This window comes from Leptonotus elevatus, chromosome 16, assembly GCF_054856555.1.
Source record: "Leptonotus elevatus isolate MCC_2025b chromosome 16, RoL_Lele_1.0, whole genome shotgun sequence".
In the NCBI taxonomy this organism is placed as follows: domain Eukaryota; kingdom Metazoa; phylum Chordata; class Actinopteri; order Syngnathiformes; family Syngnathidae; genus Leptonotus; species Leptonotus elevatus.
Window position 1 is genome coordinate 4,758,930 of NC_141254.1, and position 20,335 is coordinate 4,779,264.

General features: G+C 38.7%; 1 protein-coding gene across 2 annotated transcripts in view; it reads right to left on the reverse strand.

Moving 5' to 3' along the window:
• Nucleotides 1-3,764: 3,764 nt before the first annotated feature.
• Nucleotides 3,765-20,335, reverse strand: part of uvrag (UV radiation resistance associated gene) — a 91,534-nt gene continuing 74,963 nt past the window's right edge. The window contains exons 15-16 of one of the 2 annotated variants that reach the window (XM_086057866.1): nt 12,570-13,390; nt 3,765-4,872 (exon numbers count right to left, since the gene is read on the reverse strand). In XM_086057866.1, the coding sequence (XP_085913992.1) occupies nt 12,592-13,390 (799 nt within the window). In that variant the 3' untranslated portion in view covers nt 3,765-4,872; nt 12,570-12,591. Of the gene's footprint in view, nt 4,873-12,120; nt 13,391-20,335 lie in introns of those variants that run through there. The other variant, XM_086057865.1, reaches the window with a different exon arrangement.

Consider the following 20,335-nt stretch of genomic DNA (forward strand, 5'->3'; position numbering starts at 1 on the left):
GTCAGACCATGAAACAACAAAATCAATCAGTCATGGTTCCTCATATCCTCATACAGCAGTGACGACAGTAATTACGTGTAAGCGTGCAGAACATTTATGACGCATTCATTATTGTATCCATTTAGTAATGACCATCTGACATTTATAAAACAGTAACTTTATGGCCAATGACTTCTGCTATTCGTATTTGCAAAGGAGACATGCACAAGCCACAATATTCATTATTCAGTGCAACTGTTAAACCTGATCTAACCTTAACCATGCTTTGACAAATCTTCATCTTTCGTTCTCTGCCCAATTTGTTCTTCAAAACCACCACGTGTTTGTCGTTGATGTGTCACACAAGGAAGGACATAACAGAGGCAGAAAAAAAGAAACAATCACAACGTTAAACACAAAAACGGACTTTAAAGACTTTAAAAACATTCAAAACTATTAGAAGTAAAGAAATAAAAGTAGTTCTATTTTTTTTAATTACTAAAAGACCATACTGTGAAATTGATATATAAAAAATATTTAAAATAAATTAATAATAATAATAATTTTAAAAAAGTAGCGTTTTTAACCTGGGTTTAAAAGCATTTACACTTTGGGATGGTTTCACTTCGGTTGGTAATGGTACCTTATTCCATTTTCGTGCAGCATAACAGCTAAATGCTGCTTCACCATGTTTGCGTTGAACCCTGGGTTCCACTGATTTACCCAAAAGGTTTACTCGAGATAGAAGCCTCGGTAAGTTTCTTCTGGTCTGCTTGAAGCAAGTAACCCTTCAAGTCTAGAGATGTTTTAGTGATTGATTTAATTGTTGAAAGTCAGTTCAGAGTCTATCAGCACCCCAAGATTTCGGATTTGGTCTTTGGTTTCTAAAAACGGTGACTCCAGGTGTTTTCTGAACACAATTCTTTGTTCTTTATTACCAAATACATTTACATCGGTTTTGTTTTGGTTCACCCAGTTGTTCATTTGCTCTACACAACACAATAATTGAACTATTGTCATTTCAGGACATTGATAAATATAGATGCATTACATTAACCTGGCAAGCCACACCCACTTTCTTGAACAAAAGAAAGTTGGTCTGCTCACTCGGCCATTGAAAGCGATTTCAGCCCGGCTCAAAACGAACCGTACAATCCAATCCGTTTATTTGCTGGACAAACGTATTCATCGTGAGCATCGTCACTCTTCAGTGCCAAAAGTTTATTATCACACGAATCAAGTTTTTACTGCCAAGTCATTCAGTCCTGTCTCACTTTGAGTAGCCATGTTGAATTTACTCCGTATCCGCCCACCGCTACCGTTTACTCATTGACTTACAGTAAAATAAAAAAAAATAAAAATAAAAATTGAGGTTCGAGGAACAGTCTCACAACCTTCAGCTTGGGAGACTGCCCCTCTATCACCTGAGCTATGCCACTCATGCTGTTTGTTTATACCCAAGAGGAGCCCAAAATCATAATTTTTGGTCTTGGAGTTACGAAGATTCCAGCTTACAAAAGCGATATAGGGAGCAGATCTCCCAACCTGAAATTGTGGGTTTCAAATTTTGTTTTACTCTCTTCCAAATGTAAATTTGACTCTATTTAGAGTGGGCCCAAATAGGCTCAGTTTAGAGTAAAATTTACTCTACAGAATTTACTGTGTACTTATAAATATTTAATATTTCATATGTACGTCCGTGTGTTTACTACTCTTCCACAACAACCGTCCCACTTTTATGACGTCATATCTGCTTTTCGCTGCTTGGATCTTTTCACTATCTGTTTGGTAAGGTTTGCCGACAGTGACCAGACAATTCCACTGGTTACAGCGATGAGTCTGGTCTCCAGGCTAGCATATCATTTGCATAACCATGACAACTACCATTTGGATTCTCAAGTATTTGACCCAAAGCCAAATACATACAGATATACAGATTGAACAAAAGGGGGTCAAATACTGAACCTTGAGGGACCCTACTTGTGATGGCCATTCGCTCAGATTCAAAATTTTACAAAATAACGCCTTGCCTCCAAATAGGACCTGAACCATTTAAAACCCATTCCATTTATTCCCACCCAAGCCTCCAACTTGTTCAGTGGAATATTATGATCAACTGTACCAAATGCTGCACCGAGATCCAATAAGACTTGCATCGAGACCTTTCCTGCATCAGCGTTCAATCTTACATCATTTAATACTTTAATAAGAGCTGTTTCTGTACTGTGATGAGGTCAGAAACCTGATTGAAATTCATGAAAGTGTCCATTTGAGTTCAAGAAATTGCTGCATTGATTAAAGAACACTTTCTCCACAATCTTGGTTAAGAAAGGAAGGTTTGAGATGGGTCTATAATTTGCGAACAAGGAGACATCCAGTGTTCTCTCTCTCTCTCTCTCTCTCTCTCTCTCTCTCTCTCGTTTTTTTAAATAAATAAAAGGCTTCACCCACATCTAATATGCTATGCATTGGAGAAGGCCAGAGGCAAAATAGTCACATATTAAGTTCATAATGAATGACTACTAAAAAAAAAGAAAAGCCCCATAAAATGGTTTTAATATCGCACAAAATGTAAATCTGCAGACTGTAAGTGTGAAAGTGCACTGGAGTCTTTGTTCTGTATGAACCAGCCACTTTCCATTACGAAAGCTGCTGGGGGGAACCAACAGGACAATCTTCCCACTGATGAGACGGAAACCTTCCTCTGGTTCAGGGAGTAATGTTCTATTTACGTGCTGGGCAGATTTTTACAAAACGTGCTTTGCCCCAAGCAACTCCTTGGAAAGCTCTCCTCTGCTACCATCCTCTTACTCACACATACAATGCATGGATCCAAAAACTTGGATGCACCTGTGACGCACAAGATGAGACAATTGCATACATGAGGTCATTAGCGAGGAGCGTTGTTTAACAACCTTGAAGATTTCCCTCCTAAATGCTGCTATTTCAGTGATAGCACCCATGTGTGTCCCATTATCAGACTAAGGCAAGCGGTAGGCTACATAACTGCATTCTTGATCAGCCAAAACGTAAGGAGTTCAGAAATAAACAGCACTAGTCGTTGTTTAGTGAATCCATGCATCCATTTTCGATTGCGCTTATCAGCCTTAGCGTCGCGAGTAACTGAGACGCCTTTCCAAGCTGACCTTAGATGGTGTACGCCCAAGACTGGTTGCACATATACAACCAACCCACACTCACATTCACATCGACATAATGGGTGACTTAGAATTTCCAGTTAATCTATGAAGCACCGACACAAGGTGGAAGATATGCAAACACCAGATTCAGAATGACCTGGTCAGGTCCTGAAGAAGAACCACTCTCCCAAAAGTGTCTACTTGTGATGCTCTCTCTTAAAATGTACTCTTTAGCGGTGTTAACTGACATTTTACAGCACCATACTATGTGATCAATCATACCCAATTGGCATTCATTGCAGCCTGGTAATTCTGGAAGAAAAATCCCTCCATCTGTGGGCCCTTTTCAAAGTTTCTTATTTCCCTCCAAAATGGAGTTCTGAATTTTTCGTTTCCCGGTTGGATCAGAATTTTTGGTCAATGGATGTCACCAATCTTTGTCACCTGTAGGCCAGTAAAGCCCATGTTGACTCTTGTGATTAAGGAATATACAAATAAACTTGATAGAATACATATTTTTGTGTGAAAGCAATTTTTATTCCTTCCACTTATTTGACATGCATATCCTTTCACATAATTCATTCACCTCATTCCATTTTCAACATATTCCAAAAATTCACGCCATGGGGGATTGTATTTTTCTCATTCCAGATATTAAAAAAAACAACAACCCAAAATGCAACATCTTTCACCGACAAATTTGTAATTTAAATCATTCACTGGCAACAATTTTCAACATGCCAAAATTATACACATACCAAAAATTCCCAATTTTTCACCCTTAATAAATTCCTATATTAGGACATTATTCACTCTTCCCTCAAAATAACTCAACTGATTCAAACCAACCCAACTCATTCCAAGTCATTGTATATCATTCCATATGATTCAAAATAATTGTAAATAATTCCACAACATTCCACATGCTCCAATGTTTTTTTTCACGCAGCCTTTCGGACTTCACACACAATTTCTCTAGAAATTACAAATGTCTAGTTGTGTGAATGAATCTAGTTAAAAAAATATATAACTCAACAGTTCCATTGTCACATAAAAATGGAAAAACCTAAAGCAAAGCGAAGAGTAGAAGGAATCCCTCAGATCAGGTTTGGGCAACTGGCGCTCAGTGTGGCATGTGGGGGGGGGGGGTTGGTATACCATGCGAGTCCTTTCAAATCACATACAGCACGAGTTGTAAAAACTGGAGAAACAGGGCGGCAGCTATACAGTGGATTTCAGCATATGGTGTCTTAAAGGCAGTTTGGATAAGGTCAATCTGTATAGGAAATGGATAGATGGATGTTTTACTGGTTTATTGGGTGCACTAGAGTATAACTGAATAGGCAGTTCTGTGGGATGCGTTGAGCGGCGAGGTGATGAGATCATGACCATGATTGGGGGCACCGTCTTTCCTTAAAAGCACATTGAAAATGAGCCTGTAGTCAGAAAGAAGAGCAGACATGATGTAATCCATGAAAACACATTGATGTTCAAACCTGTACATCATAGGTCGCAGAATGACTTCCATAAAGGAGGGAATTGGATCATCCGGTACAAATCTAACCTTTCCCTTAAACGTTAATGATACGCCTTTACTTATTGAAGTTATTGTTCGTGACTTTCAGCTGCAGGCAAAACGTTGTTGTGGTTCATTGTGCGATATATGTCGAGTATTCTCGTGCTTGTTGGTATTCCAGGTGTCAGTTGCGTCAGCCATCCCTCCTGATAGGTAATTATAGAACATCATCAAATCCTAAAAAACAACAACACAATTGTCACACGAGTGCAATGACATCACTGCGTTTCAATTGAGCTCATTTGTTCAGTTGATTTATTGCTTGGAAAGAGTAGGACATCATTTCATAAGGCTGCTGCAACATGTGGAAAATGGGTCAGGGAAAGGTTTGGCCACAAAGCAAAGGTTTTTATTGCTGCAACTGTATTGAGGTGACTGGGATCTTATCCAAATAGTCCAGTTTAGGAGATGGTTTCCACAGCTGAGCCAAGCTCCAGCTTATTGTCGACCGTCCAATTGCAGTTACCGAGCGGGCCAAGATGAGTGGAAACATCCAGGTCTGGACTTTGACTTGACACTGGAGCTGTGGAGTCTCCTTCTCTACTTGTAACATCGTCCCCAGGCACCTGTTAAATCCAGCAATGAAGCTCGCTCGAGGCACTGTATGAGGTCCCAACTTGCTAATGAATGACAAAGTACTTTCGAGCTCTGTGTTGACATTAAACCGCAGTTGGGTGCTCGCCAAAGCCGACGCTTGACTATACTGCACTTTTGTGATAAGACTTAAATATGAGGCGGTCACTGGAGGACAACAAAGTGAGTGAGTGCTATATCAATGACAATCCATGTGCTAATGAATAAAACTATGTCTGTCAATCAATACCGCTGCCTATGTAAATACACCATATGCAACACAGCAACTGCATACAGGGAGTCTTCGAGTTAAGTTTCCCACAGCACTCACGACATTTTTAAGTTATTTAAAGTTGTGTTGTTGTTGTTGTTACCTCCAGCAACGGACGTTATCGGGCAGGTCGGCTGGCCATCAGGCGAGTCATATTTCCGTGTTTAAGTTTGAATTAGCTCCGCTCTGCCGTCCGTCAGCAATGAATGTCCGTGCGGAAAAACAAAATATTGGTTCCGGCCAGCCCTTGTGGGTCGGGCAAATCTGTTTTTTAAAATTACTGCACAAAATATTTTGATGTAAATATCGACTTTTAACGGTGAAATCCGATGTGAAATCGAAATTCGGGTTACATCGCCAGTGTAAGAACGTAACTCGAGGACTGCCTGTATTAGACAATATGTATTAACTGTTATTTTGCCTGTGTATTAACTCTTTCACTTCCAGCCATTTTAACTGAAGCAACCTCCTTCCCTCTCGGCTGTTTTACTGGATTTTGACAGATTTTGCAAGGCCCACATAATATTGTGTTCTATTACCATAAAAACATGGAAAACCAAAAAAAAAGATCAGAGTCTCTTCTTTCATCAGGAAAAAAATATATATTTGTATCTGTTTTGCAGCATTTAGCATTACATCATTAGTCACAAACCTGTTGAAAACACTGGGAAAATAGCTTTTTGCAACATGGCCCTGGTTGATCTCTTATACTCTGCTGCCACCTGCTGACCGTTTTTTTTGCAATAACTATCATTCTTTAAGCGATCTCTTCATGTCAGAAGCTGCATCAAAGCCTTCTGTATGCTTTAGAATAAAAAAGCATAAAAACATATAAATATGTTTTTGGGACTATGGCAACATTTAAAATATATATTTTTTTATAAGTTTTTGGAGCAAATGAGTGAATTACTAAAATTGGACATGAGCACTAATAAGGAAATTGTTCAGGACTTTCATTATTGTTACATTCAGAAACAAACACACAAACAGTGGTGTAAAGCCCAGAGGCCCGCGCTCAAGTGCAGACTTTCAGACTGGTTACGCTGGTGTGTATTTTGTGAGGTGTTTCTGATGATGAGCAGCCCTGCAGTAGTGAACTGCTTAAGACCAAATATGATGATTGCTATGCAAGCCTCATAAAGCTCACACTATAATAACAACCTGCAAACTGTCAAAGTCTCAAAGTGGCCACCTGTGCAGACGCATGCCGTAATGACGCTGAGGTCCCACTGCTGGTCTGATGACATTACATTCCCACAGGGAAGAATTGGCGTTCGAGACAAAAATGGGACCGCATATTTAAACAAACTTCGAAAATCCGACTGACTTAAAACAGAATTTAAACTCCCGTCTGTTTGACTGGATTTTGACTGATTTTACAAGTCCCACAGAATATTGTGTTCTATTGCTATGAAAACAAGGAACCTACCAAAAGAAAGATTAGAGTCTCTTCTTTCACCAGGAAAAAAACTACATTTCTATCTGTTTCCATTTGGCAGCAATTAGCATTAGAATATACCTGTAGCTATGTTTCATCATTATTCACAAACCTGTTGAAAACACTGGGGAAAACAGCTTGTTGCCCTGGTTGATCTCTTATACTCTGCTGCTACCTGCTGGCCGTTTTTTAAAATAATAACTACCAATGCTTTAAGCGTCCTTTTCGGGTCAGAAGCTGCATCAAAGTGTATGTTCTAGCATACCATCATAATACTTAAAATAGAACGTATTTATATGTTTTTGGGAGCAAATGAGTTCAAATGAATTTTACACATTAATTAGAATTAGATATGTTTTAATTGTGTAAAATATGTTTTGCTATTCATGGTCTGTGTCCTTATTGTTGAGTGATGTTGGGCTCCATTTTGCCCTCGAATTCGCAACTCAGATCTCCCAAGTTCAAAGGGGCATTCCCGTGCACATTTCCGTTTGAAGTCGGAAAAGTCAGACTTCCCACCTTCCTTTTGTCCTCAAATGCAGCATTAAACCGTTATTTTGACTTATGACGTAAACTTGGAATTGTGAATACTGGTAATTATCACCAAGACGCATGTTGATGCTGAACAATAGAGGGCCAAATAATGATCCCTGCGAGACTGCACTGATGGCATTATAATAGTCAAGAGGTCACATGGCCATGCAACATGGCGCGTTCTCAGTGAGAGATAAACCTTTTAAATACTATTATCATAGCAGTCTGCCTGTTTTTATTGTTATTTTCTCTCTCGATGAAAAGCTCCGCTCCTCCGCTTTCAGAATACGTTGCTAGCACAGGGTAAAAAATAACCCAACTACGGGTCAAAAATGGACCGATCCTCTACTTGGGTCAATTTGACCCAACTTTGAGTCAAGAAATGGGTCTTATAGTACAAAACAACTCGTAAATATTGCTCAGATCCTTTACTTGGATAAAGAAATTGGGTCATTTTGTATGAAACAACCCAGAAAGTGGGGTCAGACCCATAAAGTGGATCGGTCTATTTCTGATCCACAATTGTGTTACTTTTGACCAAACTGTTTTTAGAGTGTGCGCCACTATCCTCTCTGACACAGCGCTTCCCCCTCCTCCACACATGAAAATCTGCTATCTACATATGTGGTATCGATGCAACGCTCCGCTTCTCCGCTTTCAGTAGCCGTTGGAATTACGTTGATAGCGTTGACGGTTGAGGAGTTACGGTGATTTGAAAAACATGCTTATTTTCCTGTTGGGAACGACAGATAAACCAAGAGCGTGCTGAGCCTGTAATACCAACACACGCTTCGAGGCATTCTAGTATGTTATGATCGACGGTATCAATGGCAGTGCTGAGATGGAATAATAGTATTGGTGAGGTGACCGAGTGACTAGACTCAGTCCAGTGATTGGTCCTGAATCCGGACAGAGAAAGTTCATAGATTGCTAGCAGCCATGAATTTTCAAGATAAATGGAAGATTTGACGCCATTCTATAATTACAAACTCTCCAGGGTCAAGGTTGGGTCGTTTGAGGAAAGGTTGAGTAACAGCTGTCTTTAATGTTGTTTATTAATCAAACTTAATTCAGTCAAGAAAGAATTCCTCAGTAGACGAGAGTTCATATGCAAATTCACTGTTCACATTCAAGTCTCGGCATCGAATAATTACGAAAGGACCTTCGTTGTGGTGTCATATGTGTTTTGTAACTTCACCCGGTCATTCAGAGCGATAATGCACCGTGGCGCAAGATCTAGCATGGCCCCCAGCGATAATTTAGGAGCATGTCAAGAACAAAAGGTTCGCTTTGATAATATTAAACTGAAACGGATGGGGAGAATGTAAGACAACGTGACCGGCCAAGTTCACGTGTTTCATATGATTTGTCGGCATAAGCACTTTAGATCAACTTATGTAGCAAAAGAGATCTGAAAATCAAATCGTAAATGTGTCAGTAGAGAATAATCTCTGGTGTTGCAATGGCCACATGGCGTCACCTACTGCACTACTGGTCAGAAGGGGACCGGCAGTGGTGGCAACAAGGAAAAGTGTGAAGCTCACTCGCAATTGAGTACAGCTTTTTGACATGATCGACAAGGCTTGGCAAAGATCCAGAGTCACTTTCAAGTGATGCCTGGACTTTGTGCAGTGAATGGTCTGCTGCTGCCCCCAGTGAGAATATTCGTAGTCTCTCCAGGCTCCCTCAAGCAGAAGCCGCTTGGTAACGAAAGCTGGAAATTGGGGGTTCATCCGGTCACTCATTTGCATGAAAAACAGCCGCCATCTCACATGGGCTATAACGTGTGCTATAATTCTTTATCATTATATTATGTTGTTTAAAATGAGTGCGTTAATTTTGAGTTCATTTAAGTTCCTTTAATGCCACAATTTTTTTTAAGGCACAATAATGGAAAGCCTGTACTGGGGAACTCCAGTTGCAACGCAGCAAACACGTCCACGTCAACATTTAGCAGCAATAAATGTAATAATAATGTATATATTTGTGGAGGCTGGGGTCAAGTTGTAATTTACAATTTTAAAAATGTGCAGAATTACACGTTACTTTATGTTATAGATTAGATAGCTCTTAATATGAAATAAAATGCACTGAGCCTGTCACCAACGTCTTACAAATGGAATTATGCCATCTAGTGGCAGAAAAATGAGCAACACAAATCAATATTACACTCTTTTTACAGTCCAGTACATCTTTTTAATTTTAACTCAATCTTATGAATTATGAAATTACCGTATCAATGACTAAAAGATACAGCCGTATTTCTATTAGTTTAACAATTTTTTTCGCTTTTATGTTAATAGTATGAAAACTTTGAAAAAAATATTTTATTGTACATTTAGAACAGAATTTGGAATAAATCATGAGTTAACTATTGAAGTCATGGGATTAATTATGATTACAAAATTTTAATCAAACCATCACCCTGATACCCAACGCAGGTAATAGCCCCCCCAAAAAAATGTTGCCACAAAGGGTACACTTTTCACCCAATGAAGTATAATGAATAATAATAATAATCAGATCAGATCCCTTTTAAAAAGAGAAGCACAGACCAATGGACTGCAAGTCTTTAATAACAAAAAGGAACCCATACAAAAGTATATGTACATGGTTACTTACTGAACCGTCTTGCAGTTTATGGAAGTGACCTTAATACGGTTCCTCTTGTCATTTTACATACGCGACCTCCTGAAGTCCATTGAGACAGGACTGGAGCTGAAATGAACATGTGGGCTGCCGGTGGAGGATCTTCACACTGCAGATGTCCACATCAGGACCAACAACATGGTTGTGATATCATTTAACAATATTCATTTGTTTTAACTTAGGGCCTATAACACTATTTCATTCATCCCAAAATAAAACACAAACAACATATGCGGGGCATAAATAAGCAGACTTTTTTCTTCTTCTGAATACCAGTGCAAGGAAATATTCAGATCACTGAGATAAAATCTCAGACGAATGAATTGAGATCATTAACATCACACTTGCAATAGAGCCTGAGTCAGACATTCCAACCACAACATTTAAGGTCTACTAAATATGAATCAGTGTATTTCGATATCAATGTCAACATTGGGGAAGAACGACATAAAAAAGAAGAAGAAGAAAAAAAACACAATCATGACGGTCCAGTGAGGTCATCAGCGGGCAGGTTGCCATGTCGACGGGGATGCTAGCAAATTCCAGCCACCACCTCTCTTTCGTAATCGCTCAAAAGGTCGTAAGATAATGTGAACATCTCGTTGGCATGCACACGCCCGTCACCACTGCCATGCAAGGCCTGGCAAGCATCTTCATTGGCATACACGCTCATTGGTATCGTTCGGGATGGGTGTTTACAATGTGTCCTTGATCAACTATAATTGAGATTTATAAAATATTTTAATGGGAGGGTGAATCTCTCTCGCAATATTCCAAACTCCTGTTTCCATGCAAGTGTTTTTGGTTGCCACAATTGGTTGAAAACAAAATTAATCACATGATTGACCACATTTTTAAACGATCAATGAATCGCTTACATTTGCCCATCACTGGCGGACACAGTTGTCCGAGATTACAAATGTGTTATGTGTGCTGACGATTTGCCCGTTCAAGAGGAAAAACAGTGGAGCATGCAAAAACCGGTCTGGTGGTAGTTAAAGAGGAAATCAACCCCACAATTTACAATAATATGTTTTAAACATGGCATTATGATTAATATTGCGTTGGTGGAATGTGAGTTGAGCAGCAAAATCCACCTGTTTTTATTTACCTCAGGCCATTTTGAGGACCCAAACTGCCAAAATTAAAAATAAATAAATAACTAAATAAATAAATGTGAAAATATAAATGTAAATAAAAACAACTATATATATATATATATGTATATCCCTAAATAAATGAATAAAAGTAAAAAATAAATACAAAAGTAAAAAAACAAGATTCAAAAAATGAAAATATAAAAATAAATATATAAATAGAATTAATATCAATCAATCAATAAAAACGCTCTGCTCTCACATTTATTTATTTCATGCTGCTGACGCTCTATCAGGTCGAACTGTTATTCAAATGAGGGGGGTGGTCCTAAGCGCGTCTTGGGTTGGGCTCCAAAGTCTTCTATTTATATATATATATATATATATATATAGATATTTTTTGTATTTATTTCAACATTTATTTTTATATTTATTTTTTGAATCTCGTTTATTTATTTGTACTTTTATTTAGGGATATATAAACCAAGATTCAAAAAATGAAAATAAATATAAAAATAATTAAAAACGCTCAGCTTTCACATTTATTTATTTCATGCTGCAGACGCTGTCAGGTCGAAATGTTATTCAAATGAGGGGGCGGTCCTAAGCGCGTCTTGGGTTGGGCTCCGCTATCGCAACCTGACAGAGCGTCTGCATCATGAAATAAATAAATGTCAGAGCAGAGCGTTTTTGTTTATTGATTGATATTTAATTCAATTTATATATGTATTTCGATATTATTTTTTAAATCTCATTTTTTTTCAATTTGGTATTATTTTTACTATATATATATATATATATATATATATATATATATATATATATATATATATATATATATATATAGTTGTTTTTATTTATTTTTTGTATTTAGTATTTTAATTACAGTATATTTTTCATATCCATTTTTTTATTTTCACTTTTATTCATTTATTTATTTTTTAATTTTGGCAGTTTTGGTCCTCCATAGTTACTGGATGAGTGCATGTTTCCTGTTCACAACATGATTACATAGGAGATATGATTCATATTGAGGACAAATTATTTTATGAATAATTAAAAAACTTATTGAATTACGTGTATTATTGAATCAATTGTTAAAATATATGAAGGCCAGCTTTAAAAAAAAAAAAAAGCCAGCTGTCCCGATACTTGCACTTGGAACTGTATTTCATTTTAAAATATGCTATTGAATTTGTTTATAGTAAGTGCAAATTGGTCATTATTCCAGAATAGCTCCACTATCGTCTTCTCACTTCACATCCCTGACCAAAATCCTTGTGCAAGTTTTTTTTCTTTTTCTTATGCCTACCTCTCTCCTTCAGTCACCTGCCTCACTTGTCAGAGTTTTTGCGCGGTCGCCGGAAGCTAGACATGTTCTCATTCAGTGCGTAGATGCGTCTGGAGAACTCCTCAAAGCCGGCGACGTCCAACTCCCCCAGCACCTGCTCGTCACATTCCACAGCTACCGCTTGGTCCACGGGAATGCAGCGGTAGTCTTCCATCCGGGTCCCCTCGGCCAGCTCTAAGCCCACCCGTAGTCCCATTCCCAGGCCCAGGTTGGTGGCCTCGGTCCCCATAATCTCCTCGGCTTGCTCCACTGAGCAGCACGGACCGGAACCTGGAATCGGACCTGCTACCCGTCTTGCCACCAAAGAGCCGTTCATGACGCCTGTGTGCTCATCCTCACTCGTGTCCCCCAGTGTAGAAGAGCTGCTGGGCTTTTGCTCTTCAGTCTGATCTTGGTGGACTTCCATCTCTCTTTCAGTGCTGTTGCATATCGCCACCTCAGCAGCTGGACCTCGATGCTCCTCCATCTTTTTTCCCTCCTCTTTGGGTTCAGTGGTCTCCGTGAGGTCAAGTGAGGCCATTTTGGCACCCAGGGAGGAAGACAAGAGTTGTGGCGAAGATGATTGCATTGTTTGGACTATGGTGGCTGGCTCCTCCCTCACGGCCGTGCCATAACTGGGCGGAGGATTTGTCTTGTACTTGTCAGCCTCTGAGCTCGCTCTCTTCCGCAGGCCACGGTCGGGAGAGCTTGTGTGCCGTGGGTCGGCCACTTCCGAGGCAGGAGGCACGCCCAGGTGAGACTTGGCTGGCACTGGGATGGAGCTCGAAACATGGTGGCGGTCACTGTGGAGGAAGGAAATACGAAAATCAGCAATCGTGCACACATTTCTTCGATTTAGTCTCGGGATGTTCGATACCACATTTTTTGAGACCGACATGATACTCAAATCTTCAGTACTCACCGATACCGATACAAAGTGCTGATACCATTACCATTAGTACTTATGATACATAAAACTCCCCCCCAAAAAACAATGACAGATATATTTAAAACAAAAACAAAAAGACCTATATATCCCAATTATAGCAAATGTACTTAAAATTGCTTGAAATTAATGGCAATTATATGTTTTCACAAGTCATTTTGCGTAGAGCACACAATAAAATGAATATCAAAAAATTGATAAATTGAAACAAATAATCCAGTGGCCAGAAAAAAAGGTCCCAATTAAAATATGTGGTTGTACAACTTTAAATACAGTAAAGTGCAAATAATTCAATTCAATTCAATTATATCTCGTTTTGAAATCCATGCTTTTAATTTGGAAGGCTTCTCTGTATTTCCGTTTCCTGTTTCATGTTCTCCGTTCATCATTCATCTCATAGCAGTGCAGTAGTCAATGACGATATACTATATAATATACAAAAATGTGTCTGCACTTTATAGCTAATTAAATTGTTGAATACAACTGAAGACTTAGGTGCTTTCTTACCGGAGCCCCCTGTGGCGGTCAATAAATGCAAAATAACCATTTCAGCCTTTAGTTCCTGTAGTGTTGTCCACATTAACTTGTTGTACTTGTAACGAATTACACTGACTGAAGCGGCCGTGAACGGCACGCAGCTCTACGACGTTAACGAGGCAATTAAGCGCACGGCAAACGTACACGAGGCAATTAAACATGGCGAAGTTATGTGAGTCTTTACTTCCTGACCGAAAAACGGCCTCAAGAACAGGGGCCGATACCTGGTATCGATACCTGGTATAGATACCGGCCCATCCCTAATTTAGTCCAATTTCAAGATGCTAAAACTCTGTCAGAGGAACAACAGCTGCATTCCACTTTCAAACATTTATGAGCCTGCACTTTCGCTGTCATCCACAAGTGCACAGCAGGCGATCACCCAAGTATGCCAGACATTTTCCGCTGTAACAGATAACAGACCCGCAACCTCGCCTGAGTCGTGAAGCCATAAATTCACTTAAATGGGGCCCTCCCTTTTCTGATAGGCATGACCATTTATAATACACCAGACTCCTTATTCGGACCATTCGGCTAGCTCTTAAGCGGGTTCAAAGGTGAAAAAGATTGTCTTTGTGATCTCAGAAGATTCATGTTCGCTACTGAATTGCCGCACTCTTTTCATTTGGTAATGTCCAACAGAAATTGCCGCCGAATATGGGAGCACATGTTGAGTAATGCATTGAATGTGTACGTGTTTGATGGATGAGTTCACCATCAAACAAATGGCAGCCTATTTCAAAAGGGCCCCTGATATTGACCTTGAAACCCTGATGAAGAGACTGTGACATGCAGAACAATTGCGAAGAATAGAAATAAAGCATGTCCACTTCTATGAGCAAATTGTCATCAAAGTGTCCATGAAGAAGTAAGGTTTACAGTCATAACATAAAATAGCTGAAAATGTTTATATGCATATACAGTATGAAAGTTGCAGTTCAAAGTTTACATCATTTTATGCAGTTAAAGTTGTATGTTGGCAACAGTGTTTGCTAAAATTGAAGATTTTACTATGTGAATTTTGAAATTCATAAAGAATTTTAAAATAAAATAGGTACTGCACTGTAAAAAAAAAAAAAAAGTGTGACATTGATTTGTATTGGTCATTTTTCTGTCACTACATGGCATAATTGCCATTGGTTATTTTTCTTTTGATATTAAGAGCTGACTAATTTTTAACATAAAGTAACTTGTGAAATTCTGCACATTTTAAAAACTGTAAAGCATAACTTGACCCCAGTCCCCACAAATATATGCATTGTTATTTAATTTATTACTGCTAAATAGTGTTACAGTGACTCCTTTACACAACATGGATGCTTTTATTTTGTTAAGTTCAATACGGATGCGCATTGTAAAATGACGTAACTTTACTGGAAACGAACCATAATCGTGTTCTTTTCATATTATGAGCTATCTAATTTTTAACATGAAGTAACTTGCAAACTTCTGCACATTTTTAAAGTGGTAAAATACAACTCGACACCAGTCCCCACAAATATTGCATTATTATTTAATTTATTACTACTAAATTGTGTTATAGTGCCTCCTTTTCAAGATGTTGATCGCTTTTATTTTGTTAAGTTCTCGGATGCGCATTGATATTAAGTGACGCCGCTTTACTGCAAGCCACAGACGCTGGCGCTCTGCTGCAAGCGAGCCAAGGGCACTTACGAGCTATTTAGATCAAGTGGCTTGGAGTCACTCCAATTGACAAGACAGCGTCCATTCGGCTCTCATAGGAATTTGAGAGTGCCCATGGACACCTTATGGAGGGCTGGAGCAACCTAGCTCGTTGCAAACGGCTAACCGAGTGTGTTCTTTCAAAGCCTAAGAACCGGCAGTCGTGCTACACAGTCCAAATGGATCCACCACTCAAACATTCTGCCCCTTAAACATTGTGTATTGTAGCTGCAGTGCAGTACAGTGCATTTCTATTGGGTGATTTTGACGTGGACGTTTTTGCTGCGTCGCAACTGGAATTACCTTCAGTGGAAACTTTCCAAATAAGGGGCGGTCATTAATCGAGAGTAAAAACAAACAAACTTGGTGCCGTTAAAGACATTTCAAGTTAACGAGAAATCAACACGATAATTCTGACACCCTTAATATATATAGATTTATATTTAAATCATGCATTGTAAACACTAGAAAAATATGGATCAACAAATGGATGAGTTTCATTTTGGTTCTTGCTCGTACGGTTTTGCTTACTAATAAAGAACAGCGACAAAAACAACTTTCTTTGCAGAAGTAAAAAATCAAAATCAAAGCACTGACAATAACAGATGTTGAAGGGCGGGCATCCCATACTCATACTTCTCTGGCTCTCCAAATCATAACCACGCACTCTTTTTAACCAAGTCCATCTATGTTAAATTCAATGGAAAGGAATTAAGAGAAATGTCACAAAGTGTCACATATTGTTTCGGGAATTGAAAAATGTACTTCAGAGTCAGTCTGATAAAGAAATGGAAAGCTTGTGTTTTAAAAACTTGTTGCCATACCGAGCTGGGCAACTGAGTTTATTATATAAGATAGAATATACTGATTGATAACTCAACTTACTTAATAATAATTTTAGTAACAATCTAATCAGTTCTTCCAACCAATGACAAAGTCCACATCTTCAGAGTCTTCATCAATTCTCTCATGCCCGCGACCCTCACAAGAGCTTCGGAAAATGGATGGATCGAGCACGTACTCGCACGCGCACCATGAACAAGCCTGACACATATGCTGCAGTTACGCTTTGGGCCAGTGGTGGCAGTCACGAGTAAAAAAGTGACAAACTGCACAAAGATCCTTTAAAGAAATCCCGAAGTAACTTGAGAGAAAACATGAATGAAAATGTGATATGATGAGCATGGTGTTATTTCCAAGCTAATTTTGTCAAGTGTTTGTTGATTTAAGTAAGGCTCGGTATCAATTCTAATTTCCTCTATCGATTTGATTTCACTTCACAAGAGTACAGTTCGATTCGATTTAGATTTTTTCCGTTTCCATTCACTTCAATTCAATCCGATATTGATTAATTATAGAACATCAATTCTTGTTAAATGTCAAAGATAAGATAAAAACTCCACAAACATTATGATCTAGTTTGTTAATCAAAGTAAAATGTTTTATAATCACTTAAGTGTTACACAAACATTGAAAACAGTAAGGATGATATGAAAATATTTTCATAAGTCTAATTCAATAATTGTAAATATTAATCACAAATATTCCAAATTGTCTTAAAATGCAATAAATTAGGTCATTGTAAGAATGTAATGTAAGAAAATACTTTTAAATTCATTTGAACAGTAAATTTCAAGAAAACAGAAAACTTGGCCTTTAAAATTCTCTATGTTCTTATGAATTTATAGGAAAAAGAGATTCATTGTTTTATGAATTGATATCAGACTCAATAAGGAAAATCTATTCCATATTGATTATTCGATTTTTTTTTTTTTTTAAACACAACCCTAGATTTAAGGCATTTGTTATCTTAAAATACAGTATATTCACAGGGTGGTCCAAATTTTGTTCCATATAAAATGCGCAGTTGTGCTTTGCTGACTCGGGTTGAATATTTGGAAATCAATGTTGCATGGTTTAACTTTGTGGTGTGGTTTAAAAAGTGGTAGAGGAAATGTATTTAGTTCTTTAAACTCATTCATCTTTAGTGGCCTGGAAAAAACGCCCAAAGGCATTACTGTGATTGTTGCCAGGGTGAGAAGACATACCTTAATACAGTCTTTAACCCAAAGCTCCAGAGTGCACCTAAATGGTGGCATTTTTACACTAAAATTGGAGATAGTGCAACTAAAAATTTTATCTACTCGCGACAGTGCAAGTACATTTGCAGATTTTCTTCTTTTTTTTCTTTCTTTGTAACTGAGAGGAAAAAGTTCAAGATGGCAGTAGGAATTCTAAATTTCCAAGGTAGTTTTGAGGAATTTAGGGCACAAAAACAATCGTGCCAAGAATGTCAAATGCCCAAGTATCTTTTTAGTCTTATAGGGTTGTCCTAAAATACTATCCTTATTTATTTCTGAGTTGTGTTAAGAGTGGATTTGTCCCAGTAATTGGGTTCAAAAAAGGTGTGCTAACTTATATAATATAATTATATTTGATTTGGGAGGAGTTTTAGTTTTAGTGTTTTTGCGTAATATAAGCATCTGCATTTGAACTTCAGCAATAAGCAGGCTATGTTGACAACATTCTTGGCAACTAAATGAGATGAGTAAGGCTTGGTGGTGAGAAAAGATTGCGGCTGGAAAAACTGCATCCAATTTAGGTTATTATAGTTTATTAGGGAAGTTCTTGGCAAGCATCTTTAACCCGAATCAAACATACTAAAGTGCTTCAGGTTGCATTTTTATCAAGAGGCCGAAGTGGCTCAGAGGGTGAGAGAGTAAGAGAGTGAGAGACAGACAGACAGACAGAGAGAGTGAGCGAGAGATAGAGACAGACAAAGAGTGTGAGAGAGAGAGTGAGAGTGTGTGTGATTGTGTGAGTGAGCGAGTGAGAGAGAGCGTGTGTGGGAGAGAGAGAGTGTGTGTGTGTGAGTGAGTAAGTGAGTGAGAGAGACAGACAGGCAGAGAGAGAGCGAGAGAGTGTGTGTGAGAGAGAGACCGATAGAGAGTGTGAGTGAGAGACAGAAAGAGTGTGAGTGAGCGAGTGAGTGAGAGCGACAGACAGACAGAGAGCAAGAGAGAGAGAGTGTGAATAAAAGAAAGACAGAGAGTGAGTGTGAGTGAGTGAGAGACAGACAGACAGAGAGTGAGAGAGAGCGAGAGCGAGAGTGAGAGAGATTCTAGTTTGCAACTATACTGGACTGCATCCCCATGTTAGTAGCTTCATCTACTTCGCTTGCACTTTTCAATACCTATGGCCAGTGAAGCAGCAGCGCAGTGTGAAGGCTTTTTAATGGCCAACATGTGTTTATTGAGTCTTGATTGAGCAGATGACATGGGAATTAGTATAGCGTTTTGTTCCGGTTCTTGTTGTAAACAACGGCACACACGCAGACCAAGCAGGATGCATGCTTTGATCTCATCTATCTTTGGGCCCTTCCACTTCCCATTAGCAGGTAATCAGAGGAAGGGCCGTTTGAGCGCACCAACTTTTGATGGCTTCTCTTCTTTCAAAACAAAAGATTATTCAATTAATGTGTGTAATACATGTTTGAGGTCCCTGAGAGGGAAGTGGAGATGAAAGACAGCTTTGTGCTCAATAGGGCAGGGAAGTTGTCAACAACGGTTTCATTTAAGCATTAATGCCAAGCTAATAATGAAAAACGGCAACATCATGACATCTCATTTTGCCTTAAAACTGAATATAGAAACAACATGTTTGCAGTCAAGCACCACTGAGTCTTGATGACTGGTGAATTGACTATAAAGGGCACTAATGGAGTGATTGTGAACACAGCCCTGTCCATAGCCTCACCAAACTCCCACCACAACGGAGTTTTTGCTTCAGCCACCAATGAAGTTGAATTCCCCACTCTCATCGGATCCAACAGACCAACAGGTCATCAGCTGAGACCTGAGTCCCTCTCCTCACTGAGTGTCCAAGATATGCGGCTGCAAGTCCGATGATACTACCAAAATCGATCATCTAACTGCAGACACTAGAGTTTCCTAGTGTCAAATGTACATAACACCCATATGTTAAAAGTCCAAAGAGAAAGCCTCACTGGGGTTTAGGTAGGGCGGGGCAATAAATCAAATTAATTCGATTAATCGTCATTTTGAAAATCCAATCGTTCAAAATTGGCTCAGTCGTAAAATTGAGTTTTGTCTTCTGGATTATTAATTCCTTCACTACTAGCCCGGCAGTTTTAGTGGATTTGGATAGATTTTTCAAGGCCCACAGAATATTCTGTTCTATTGCTATAAAAACATGGAACTTAACTCTTTGACTGCCAGACGTTTTCAGAAAAGGGATGCCGTCAGTGCCAGCCGATTTAAGCATTTTGACTGATCTTTCAAGGTCCACAGAAAATGTTCTGTTTGGACTATGGAAACACACGTACTACCAAATGAAAGATTGGACTTTCATCTTTCATCAGAAAAAAAAAGTTTGTTTCTACCTTATTCCGTTCTTTAGTAATCAACAATAGAAAATGGTTAGTTTGACCCAATTTCGCCTGTTTTGGACCAAAATACGGAGAAATCAAGCTTTTAGTGAAACGATATTATTTCATGCATTCTAGTGAATTTTACACTTCTTTTTGTCCATGAATGATGCCACAAACACCTAAATAGTGCTT